General features: G+C 42.6%; 1 protein-coding gene across 1 annotated transcript; it reads left to right on the top strand.

Annotated features, from left to right (window-relative positions):
* Window positions 1-409: 409 nt before the first annotated feature.
* Window positions 410-11,469, top strand: POLB (DNA polymerase beta). The gene is made up of 14 exons (XM_074559152.1): window positions 410-576; window positions 654-711; window positions 790-856; window positions 2,177-2,251; window positions 2,678-2,736; window positions 3,417-3,466; window positions 4,352-4,403; window positions 6,000-6,054; window positions 6,143-6,215; window positions 6,663-6,733; window positions 7,474-7,560; window positions 8,515-8,579; window positions 9,080-9,219; window positions 11,047-11,469. Exons 1-14 carry the CDS (start codon window positions 516-518, stop codon window positions 11,139-11,141), a joined length of 1,008 nt encoding a protein of 335 aa, XP_074415253.1. The 5' UTR covers window positions 410-515; the 3' UTR covers window positions 11,142-11,469.
* The last annotated feature ends 278 nt before the right edge of the window (window positions 11,470-11,747 follow it).

The raw sequence follows: 11,747 nt of genomic DNA, 5'->3' as shown, positions 1-11,747 counted from the left end.
GTATTGTAAAACTAGATTACTTTGCTATTGTGGAACTCGGTATTCTGGTATTTTGAAACTGGGTTGCTCCGGCGTTAGATCATAGCTGCTGATTCAGCCTGGAACAGCATCGCTGAAGCAGACTGGCCAAAAATCTCTCATATGCGAGGTAGACGTTAAAAACGGGAACGGGATGCCGGTACTGAAGTGATTTCAGCATTTATTATAAAAAAAGAAAGGCCTAAAGCAAGGGGGCCTGAGGGCCGAGCAGGAGCGTTCCCCGCCCGCGCACCGGGACCGGACGCGCCGTGATGCCACAGCCGGAAGCACATTTCATTACTATTAAACTTTTTTATTACTATTAAACTTTTAACATTTTAAACACAAGCGATCGGCGTTTGCCACAGCCGCGGCCCCGCCCGCCCCCGGCACCGGACGCGCCGTGACGCCACTGCCGGAAGCGCCTCGGTGCCATCGCTGCCCGCAGCCCCGGCGGCCGCTCCGTGCCGGTGCCGGTGCCGGTGCCCGTGCCGACCATGAGCAAGCGCAAAGCTCCCCAGGAGAGCCTCAATGAAGGCATCACCGATTTCCTCATCGGTAGGTGTGCGCCATCGCTCGGGTCTGTGGGTGGGAAGGGCCGCGGCCCGGCTGCTCTCACCGCGGTTCTCCCGCAGAGCTCGCCAACTACGAGCGCAACGTGAACCGGGCCATCCACAAGTACAACGCGTACAGGTACCGCTCCCTTCCCCTCACGCCGTGCCCCGTGCCGGGCTCCAGCCCGTTCGGGCGCTGACCGGCATCGCTCCGCAGGAAAGCGGCCTCGGTCATATCACGGTATCCCAGCAAGATACAGAGTGGGGCTGAAGCCAAGAAGCTGGTAGGTGCTCGTGTGTGGGCTGCCCTGGGAGGAGCTGGGGCAGCCGGAGCGGGGATGAGGTGCCCGGGGGTTCGTGGGGAGTGGGGATGAGGTGCCCGGAGCTCCTGGGAAGGATGGGGGGCAGCCGGAGCGGGGCACAAGGTGCCGGGGGTTCCTGGGGAGCAAGGATGAAGTGCCCGGGGTTCCTGGGAAGTGTTGGGGGCAGTTGGAACAGGGATGTGGTGCCCAGGGTTCCTCTGAAGCATAGGGGCAGCTGGAGCAGGGATGAGGTTGAGGGGGTGCCTGGGGAGTGGGATGAGGTGCTAGGAATTCCTGGGAAGTGTGGGGGGCAGCCGGAGTGGGGATGAGGTGCCAGAGGTTCCTACGGAACAGGGATGAGGTGCCGGGGGTTCCTGGGGAGCATTGGGGGCAGTTGGAGCTGGGGATGAGGTGCTGGGGGTTCCTGGGGACCGGGGATGAGGTGCCAGGAATTCCTGGGAAGGATGGGGGGCAGCCGGAGTGGGGATGAGGTACTGGGAATTCCTGGGAAGTGAGGATGAAGTGTTCAGGGTTCCTGGAAAGCTTTGGGGGCAGTCGGAGTAGGGATGAGGTTACCGGGGTTCCTGGGAAGTGAGGATAAAGTGTTCAGGGTTCCTGTGAAGGATGGGGGGCAGCCAGAGCGGGGATGAGGTGCTCAGGGTTCCTGGGGAGTGGGGATGAGGTGCCGGGGGTTCCTGGGAAGGATGGGGGCAGTCAGAGCAGGGATGAGGTGCCTGGAGTTCCTGGGAAGTGAGGATAAAGTGTTCAGGGTTCCTGGAAAAGTTTGGGGGCAGCCAGAGTGGGGATGAGGTGCCCGGGGTTCCTGAGGAGTGGGGATGAGGTGCCCGGGGTTCCTGGAAGCCTTGGGAGCAGCCTCGCTTCTCCCAGCACCTCTTTCCGCTACCCCAGTCAGAGTTTGGGGACACGGACCAGGTGTGGCCACTGTGGGGGTTCCAGAGCTGGAACTGGGCATCCCATCTGAGCCTCTGCCTGTAAAAATGCCTTTCCCCTTTGCTCTCACTCCTTTGTTCATTCAGAGGTCTTGAGCATTAAAAATCAAAGCCTTGTTCAAACTTACTGCTGTGTAAACTTGATATAGCCCTTGCATTACAGTGTTTATGCCATTTATATTGTACCATTGAATTCTTGTGCTCTTTTACCATTCAATATTTTATTGTGGTCTTGGGTGCCCCATAGTTCTTTTTAGACTCTGAATTCTAGGAAGTTTTCCTTGCTTCCCACATATACTGACTTTAAGTGGTTTTTGAGTTAACTTGTTTGTACTCACCCCCCAATATTTAGGATGGAGTGGGTGCTAAAATAGCTGAAAAGATAGATGAGTTCTTATCCACTGGAAAGCTACGTAAATTGGAAAAGGTGAGTGTCTTTCTCCTGTTCTGTATTTATCAATAGCTGCTTTTCTTGATAATTTCCAAAGCAGCCTGTTTGCTCTGCACATTTCTGTTGTCCTTGGAGACTCCTAAGAGTGGTGGTATGATAAGTAGAAATCAAGGATTGAGAAGCCTCGAAACTGTCTATTTATTAAAATATTTCGCTTGCATAACCAGTATGTGCAGGTCTTCTGTCAGAAGTGGAAATCTTGCTGGAAGGCTCTGGAGTTTGTGCTTTAATCCTGCTCACTTTAGCATGGCCAGTTGGGGGTTTTCAGGCTTGTTACATGTGGCATTATTGTAAGGCTTGGTACTGTTTTGTAGGGAACCTCCAAATCAGAGTCTAACTGAGCTCTTTTATCTTCTTAAAGATTTCCTTTTGTTTGTTTATTTCACTGTTTTGGTTTCGTAGATTCGGCAGGATGATACAAGCTCTTCTATCAATTTCCTGACACGAGTCACTGGCATTGGGTAAAAGTTTCTTGGGGTGTTTTTAGGGCTTTTTTTTTTTCCCTTCTCCTGTTCATTTGATGGAATTGTGAGCAGAATTTGGATTATTGCACATAATGAGGAGAATGAGCCTGAGCTGCTGATGTAGTGCCCACACTGACACAGTGTAGTTGTGATTATGGGATTGAATGAGACAAAAGGGTGGAGAATGATGAATTCCAGACTTTGTGGCAGAGGAGTGGAAGTGGGAAACTTCCTGAGAGGGGAAGGAGAGAGATGTGGGTCAAGAATGGAACTGTGGAAGTGAGACTCAGCCTCAGGGTTTCCATAAAAGGAGAAGCAGAGCCTTGAAGGAGGCAACAAAACAAAAACAAATTCAAAAAGCCCATGAGAACTCTGCTGCAATGTTATCATGCATTTGGTATTACTGTCTGAAGCAATATTGCCTATTTGCTGTGACTTTTTTTAATTTCCTACAATTATACATCACTGTATAGTTATATCAATGCTAAAAATGTGCAGGCCAAGCTTTGGATCTCTGCTGACCAAAAGCATAAACTGAAAATGAGTGTGCTGAAAAGATGTAAGCATCACAAGCAACCTCAGTCTTAGAAAAACAACCCACACTTATAAATAATGTCCTGTTTGATGTTGTAAGATTCTTGCTTTTCCTGATGCCAGATTCCCTTGTCTCTTTGCAGTCCTGCTGCTGCCAGGAAGTTTGTTGAGGAAGGAATTAAGACTTTAGAAGGTAAGTGTGAATATGAGGCCTTGCTTCACCCTCCAATAATCTTTTTTTCTGTCAAGCTGCTTCTTCCACAGTGATATTTCTAATAAATATGCCCTAGGCTTTGAGGAGGGTGTGTAAAATGCTAAAGCTGGTGCACAGGCTTAAGGCATTTCATACATATATTCATATATATACATATTTCATGCATATATTCATATATAGACATGTTTCATGCATATATTCATATACAGACATATTTCATGCATATATTCATATATAGACATGTTTCATACATATATTAATATATAGACATATTTCATACATATGTTCATATATATACATGCTTCATACATATATTCATATATATATACATATTTCATTCATATATTCATATAGATATATGTTTCATACATATATTAATATATAGACATATGTCATGCATATATTCATATAAATACATGTTTCATGCATATATTCCTATAGATACATATTTCATACATATGTTCATATATACATACTTCATACATATGTTAATGTATATACATATTTCATGCATATATTCATATAGATACGTGTTTCATACATATATTCATATGTAGACATGTTTCACATATATACATATTTCACACATATATTCATATATAAACATATTTCATACATATATTTTCATATAAAGCAAATTACATGGAAGGTAACAAGGATTTTGGCTTTTTGGTGGTCTGTTAAATCTTGTTGGAAATGCTCTGTGCATTTGTGGTCATCCTGTCAGCTGCTATGTGGGTAATTTGAAATTCCCTCCTTCGAGGTTGTATTCTTTTTATGTGCATCATTTTTGCATTGATAGAAACTTACTGTAAGATGTTTAGTTCTCAGTTAATTATTTTGTTTGGATTTTTTTTTTTCTAGATCTGAGAAAAATTGAGCACAAGCTGACGCATCACCAGCGAATTGGGTTGAAGTAAGCTTGCTTGGGTACAAGGGTTGGTGTTTCAGTGACTCCTTCAGACACCAGGGTGTAATGTGAGCTTACACAGCCTGAGTAAGGGTTTGTCCTCCTTCAGACACCAGGGTGTAATGTGAGCTTACACAGGCTGAGTAAGGGTTTGTCCTCCTTCAGACACCAGGGTGTAATGTGAGCTTACACAGGCTGAGTAAGGGTCTGTCCTCCTTCAGACACCAGGGTGTAATGTGAGCTTACACAGGCTGAGTAAGGGTCTGTCCTCCTTCAGACACCAGGGTGTAATGTGAGCTTACACAGGCTGAGTAAGGGTCTCTCCTCCTTCAGACACCAGGGTGTAATGTGAGCTTACACAGGCTGAGTAAGGTTCTCTCCTCCTTCAGACACCAGGGTGCAATGTCAGCTTACACAGGCTGAGTAAGGGTCTCCTCCTTCAGACACCAGGGTGTAATGTGAGCTTACACAGGCTGAGTAAGGGTCTCTCCTCCTTCAGACACCAGGGTGTAATGTGAGCTTACACAGGCTGAGTAAGGGTCTCTCCTCCTTCAGACACCAGGGTGTAATGTGAGCTTACACAGCCTGAGTAAGGTTCTCCTCCTTCAGACACCAGGGTGTAATGTGAGCTTACACAGGCTGAGTAAGGGTTTGTCCTCCTTCAGACACCAGGGTGTAATGTGAGGTTACACAGGCTGAGTAAGGGTCTCTCCTCCTTCAGACACCAGGGTGCAATGTGAGCTTACACAGGCTGAGTAAGGGTCTCTCTGTGCTCTACATTCTGCCTTTCAGCAGTTATTTAGAGCTTTTGTTTCATTTGGGATGGAAGGCTTGGGAAGTTCATATCAAGTGACTTCCTCAGTTAGCTCATGGAGAATCACTTTAGTGACGTTGTGGAGTTGTTTCTTCACAATCTGCATAAAAGAGGCCCAGGCTGGTTTTTTCTGTGCTATGAACAAGGTAACCTTTGCATGTCTGAACTTGAGAATGTTGTGTTTGTCCCTCACTATTCATCAGCTTCAGTGCTGTTTGTTGAGTGTCTTGGCTGTGGTGGTTTTGGAGAAACTATAGCTGGGTTTGTCAGAAGCTGCAAGTGAACCAAATAAAGCCAAAAGTGTTTCACTTGCCCTCTTTTTCTCCACAGCCAAGCAGCTTGCTGACAATTTGAGTTTTACAATATATGGAATATATGGAAGCAAATATATCTGGAGCTGTATTTGAGTTGAGAGCTTCCATTTATCTCCTTCCAGCTCTGACCCTGGATGGGGAACCTGCTCCCTGGTGGGCTGAGTCTTTTGTATTTTGTATTTTCAGAGGGCTTGTAAACATGAAGCATTTATTTATATGGTAATACCTCTCCCACCTCACAGCAGCTCTTTGTGTGCAGTGGAAATACTGAAACCACTGAGCATTGTCAAACCCACAGCTGTGAGTTTTTACTGTCACCTTGCAAGATTTCTAAGATGTTTAATGAGAGGAGCATTTTGTGATGTGACAGTAGTGTAAGTTAATATTCTTTCCTCTGATATACATTTAATTGACTAAAATTTTAAGATGCTGCCCCTACCCCTCTTTCAGATACCTCTATTTTTATATTTGCAGATACTTTGAAGATTTTGAGAAGAGAATCCCGAGGGAAGAAATGCTGCAAATGCAGGTAAAAATCTCATTGTTGGGAATGTGATGTACTGATGGCCAGTGAATGACTGGCCACCTCTAAACACTTTTCTTTCCTTTTCACATAGGAAATTGTGCTCAGAGAGATAGAGAAACTGGACCCAAGCTACATTGCTACAGTGTGTGGCAGTTTCAGGCGAGGTTGGTACTCTGTGATCTTGTTTTCTTTATTTTGGGATAGCAACAAGACAAATTACTGTGTGATTTTTTCTTCTTGACAGACTGTGCTGGAACCTGGCCTTTCCTGTTAATTTTGTCTTGTCTAGCTAGTTCAGTGATGAGACACCAGAATAAATTCTTGCTTCTCCATCCTTCCCCCATAAAGAGCAGTATCTTGTAACATGAATTGTTTGTTTTGTTTTTACTTCATTGCTATAGAGTACAGCAAGAAATTCTTGGATATTTTATGTATGGAGAATATAAACTTTTGATGAAAGAACAAAATTCTTTTACTTTAAGATTATTTTTTGTTTTGCTAATATCTCTAATAGTGACCATTCCCTGCTAGAAAACCATGTTTACAAGAGGTAAGATGTATGTTCAGCAATATGAGTATATTGAATTTTTCTTTGCTTCTTTCTTGCCCAGGTGCAGAGTCAAGTGGTGACATGGATGTTCTCCTGACCCATCCCAGTTTCACATCAGAATCAACCAAACAGGTGCTTTTCTCAGATGCCACAGATCCCAACTGTACATTGCTTACAGTCTCAGGCTTGTATTGCAGCTTTTTGTGGTTTTATATTTACTAAAATATTGAAATTTTCCCTTGGAATGCCCTGTTTATTTTGAGGAGTTATAATTCTTTCTCAGGTCTGTGTATTATGTTGTGTTTCTCTTGCAGAATTAGTGTTTATTTTTATCCTTCTCTCCTTCCTGTCCCACATATTCCCCCACTCCTTGAATTCCTGTGCTTTAACAATGCAGAACTGTAAATCTAGCTGAATTCATGGTAGATTGATTATTTCTTTATGTAGCCAAAATCATTTAGCTGATAGGAAACTGTCCTGCTGCCCTTGGAACATTTTGGGACCAACTCTGAAATGGTATTAATGACAGTGTTGTTTATTTTTTTCTTATATTCCTTCTATAGATTTGTTGTTTAAAAGCTGAATTAGATTTGTCATTTCCAACGAAAGGCAATCTCAATATTGGTGGAAATTGTTTTTGTCTTGCACAACTGTAATTTTATCAGCTTTTTCCCATTATTTTTATTACATTTTTTTTCCATTTGGGTCAAATTTCATGTAGAATAGTACATATAGTTATACATATAGTACATATCATTATAATACATATAATGATATCCTGTACATATAGGAGCCTCTGTCTAGTAAATGTAGGTAAGATATTCTTGTTATTTGTTAAGTAATTTCTTCTTCTTTGTTACCATTATTCCCAGTCAAAACTTTTGCATAAAGTTGTAGAACAGCTGGAAAAAGTCCATTTTATCACAGATGTGCTGTCTAAAGGGGACACCAAATTCATGGTAAGAGGTTTTTGGTGGTGCAGGATGTTGTGGGGGGATTTATTTTCCTGACAGAAGTCAGGATAAATCCAATTGCTTGTGCTGCTGGAGCTGAGGGTGATGTGGGTTTGTGTTTTAAACTCTTAAGAATTTCCTGCAGGTAACTCTTATGGTGAGATTTCAGTATTAGAAAGTTTAATACACAGTATTATTATTATATAAATACACAGTGTTTATTAGACAGTAAATACACAGATATTTGTGTATTTCTGCACCCTGCTGACACAACCTTCATTACATAATGTCAATTTTATCCTGGGATCTCAGCACAACTTCACTTCTTCAGTTGCACAGTGACCATTTCTGTAATTGTGTCCTCAGGATCTTGGAAATATTTAGCTTTGATCTCAGAACTGTGTTTTCCTGATTTTTGTTAATATACAACATACTTTTGTCTCTTTTTGTGTCAGATTTAATGGATAAGCTGGATTATTATTATATCCTAGACTTAGGATGTAATAGAGATTATGTGAGATGCCTAAAACAAGTAATTAATTACAAAAACTTTAATTTTTTAGATCCTATGCTGACAGTGCAGGGCTTTTTCTCTTTTCTTAACCCACTGACATTTGTATATACTGAAAAGCCTGATAATAATGACAGGGAAATGAGGATTTTTCCTGGTGCAATAAAAATTTAAGCAGCAGTTCTATTTACACTGAACAGTTCTCACAACAGTGTAAAATAGTGATTTGCTGTATTCTGATATCTGGCTGTTCCAGTAAAATATTTATTTAAAATATTAAAATATTTATTTTAAAAATATTTATTTGCTGAATTGCTTATTCAATTCAGCAGGGATTTAACTTTGCTTTCCAGGATTGTTTAGAGGTTGTTTAGGGGTGGGGAGGTAAAGATGGTTCTCAGATCTGTTGAATTTCATCTGAATTTGTTGTTTGCCTTATTTCCTCGCAGGGAGTGTGCCAGCTGCCAGATAAAGGGGATGGAACAGCTCATCCACACCGCAGGATTGACATCAGGTACATGATCAAAATCCTCCTGGTTCAGCTCTCTGCTACACAGGAGGCATTTGCATAAAATTTTCATTCAAATATCTGCTTCTGTGCTCATAACATGGCCATTTGCTATTTTTCTAATGCCTTTGAAATGTGGCAGCCACTGGGCAGCTGCCAGTAATTACAGCAGGTTATCAGCAATAATGCTGTGCTTCAAATCATGATATTCTGATAGAATATCAGAATTGTGTTCTATTTTATCATCCTGCTCTGACACTGATTCTGTGCAGGAGTGCAAGCACCATAACCAGGTAGTTACACCAGGAACTTCTGGGGAAGGGTAGATATGCTGAACCTTCCTTTCATCTGCAGTTCCCTTCATTTTTGCATCTGGTTTGTGGGAAAATTAAATGTACAGAGCTGCAGAATGTACACACATGAACACAGAGTAAACCTACACATGTCTGAATACTGAATTTTAAATTATATTTGTTCTAAGTCTTCCCTTTTCCTTTTTCTTCCAGGCTTATCCCCAAAGATCAGTATTACTGTGGTGTGCTGTATTTCACAGGCAGTGATATATTCAATAAGAACATGAGAGCTCATGCTCTGGAGATGGGGTTCACCATCAATGAGTACACAATCCGCCGCCTGGGAGTGACGGGTCAGTCTGAGTTCCTGCACAGAGCGAGTATCCTTTCTGCTCCTTTCTGCTCCTTTCTGCTCCTTTCTGCTCCTTCCTGCTCCTTTCTGCTCCTTTCTGCTCCTTTCTGCTCCTTTCTGCTCCTTTCTGCTCCTTTCTGCTCCTTTCTCCTCTCCCTACTCTTTCTACCCTTCCTACCCTTCCTACTCTTTCTTTCTCTTTCTACTCCTTCTACTCCTCCTACTCTTCCTACTCTTCCTATTCCTTTTACTCCTTCCTACTCCTTTTACTCCTTCCTACTCCTTTCTACTCTTTCTACTCTTTCTACTCCGTTCTACTCTTCCTACCCTTCCTACTCTTTCTTTCTACTCTTTCTACTCCTTCCTACTCTTCCTACTCCTTCCTTCTACTCCTTTCTACTCCTTTCTACCCTTCCTACTCTTCCTACTCCTTTCTACTCTTCCTACCCTTCCTTTCTACTCTTTCTACTCCTCCTACTCTTCCTACTCCTTCTTCTCTTCCTACTCTTCCTACTCCTTTTACTCCTTTCTATTCTTTCTACCCTTCCTACCCTTCCTACTCCTTCCTACTCCTTTCTACTCCTTTCTACTCTTCCTACCCTTCCTTTCTACTCTTTCTACTCCTCCTACTCTTCCTACTCCTTCCTACTCCTTTTACTCCTTTCTACTCCTTCTACTCTTCCTACTCCTTTCTACTCTTCCTACCCTTCCTTTCTACTCTTTCTACTCTTTCTACTCTTTCTACTCCTCCTACTCTTCCTACTCCTTCCTACTCCTTCCTACTCCTTCCTACTCCTTCCTACTCTTCCTACTCTTCCTACTCTTTCTTTCTACTCTTTCTACTCCTTCTACTCCTCCTGCTCTTCCTACTCCTTCTACTCCTTCCTACTCCTTTTACTCCTTTCTACTCCTTTCTACTCTTCCTACCCTTCCTTTCTACTCTTTCTACTCCTCCTAATCTTTCTACTCCTTCTTCTCTTCCTACTCTTCCTACTCCTTCTACTCCTTCCTACTCCTTCCTACTCTTCCTACTCCTTTCTACTCTTCCTACCCTTTCTACTCTTTCTTTCTACTCTTTCTACTCCTCCTACTCTTCCTACTCCTCTTCCTACTCTTCCTTCCTATCTTCCTACTCCTTCCTACTTCTTCCTACTCCTTTCTACTCCTTTCTACTCCTCCTACTCTTCCTACTCCTTTCCTTTCTACTCCTTTCTACTCCTTTCCACTCCTTTCCACTCCTTTCTACCCTTTCCATTCTTTCCACCCTTTCCACTCTTCCTACTTTCCAAGTTACGCACTTTGTGTGGTGCCCTTCAATTGGTTGCAATTATTTTTTGGAAATACTTCTGATAAATGCAATATTCTGTGGAATTTTTCACAGTGTCCTTTTTGATATTGGGCACCATTACAGCAAGAAGGTGCAGCCTGCTTACACAAGGTTATCTCTTTGGGCCTCCTAAGCTACTTAAAGTCTTAGTGATTTAAAGATTTATTTTTTTCTGTGCTGTGCACAGCACATATTTGGTTTCCTCCTCTTCTCACAGGGTGCGTCATGTCCTTCAATTGCTTTGCTTTGGAGGAGAGGTCATTATATAAACCTACACAAAATTATAAATTTATTTACCTGCATAACCACATGGCCCAAAGTTAATTCATTATTTCCTTTGATATTAATAAGAATCAGCATGTAAACACAATGAAATTTTTTTTCTGGGTGGTTTCTTCAGGTTTTTTTTACCAGTTTTGTCTTAATCTTGCCATGCATTTGGCATTTCTGAATGGTACAGACTTTTCCACCTTTCAAAGATTCTGTGTAATTTCCTTGCAGGAGTTGCTGGAGAGGCCCTGCCAGTGGAATGTGAAAAAGACATTTTTGATTATATCCAGTGGAAATACCGAGAGCCAAAGGACCGGAGTGAATAACAAACTGCTCGTCTGGGTTTAGAGCTTAAAGATATTTCCACAGCTTTTTACAAAGGTGTGGAATTGCATAGTCTTACCTTGAATGTTACTTGAAAAACTGTATATTGCTGATGTCTAAAGCACGTCCATGGCACAGAATGGGTCGTGAAGATAAATCCCGTGAGATTTCACTTTTGTGTAGTCACAGAATAATTTGGGTTGGAAGGGACCCTTAAATGTCATTTTGTCCAGTCCCCCTGCCATGAGCAGGGGTTCTTTGACTGGAGAAGATTGCTTAGAGCCCCATCTTTGACTAGAGAGGATTGCTTAGAGCCCCATCTTTGACTAGATAGGGACTCTATCTATAGGGACTCTATAGACTCCCATTTTTGACTAGATAGGATTGCTTAGAGCCCCATCTTTGACTAGAGAGGATTGCTTAGAGTCCAATCTTGAATGTTTCCAGGGATGGGGCATCAGCATCTCTCTTTGTATCTTATATTTATGTAGGTACCAGAATGAAAAAATGCTGAGTATCATGAAGCACTCCTGAAAAGTACCATTTTTAACTATTCTCTGTATCTCCTCACACCCCTGTTAAGTGTCTTGGGGCAGTGCTGAAGCTCA

Source organism: Zonotrichia albicollis, chromosome 26 (assembly GCF_047830755.1).
Source record: "Zonotrichia albicollis isolate bZonAlb1 chromosome 26, bZonAlb1.hap1, whole genome shotgun sequence".
NCBI classification, from domain to species: Eukaryota; Metazoa; Chordata; class Aves; order Passeriformes; family Passerellidae; genus Zonotrichia; species Zonotrichia albicollis.
The sequence above is the reverse complement of the archived record's forward strand: the minus strand, read 5'-3'. Positions and strand labels throughout refer to the sequence as shown.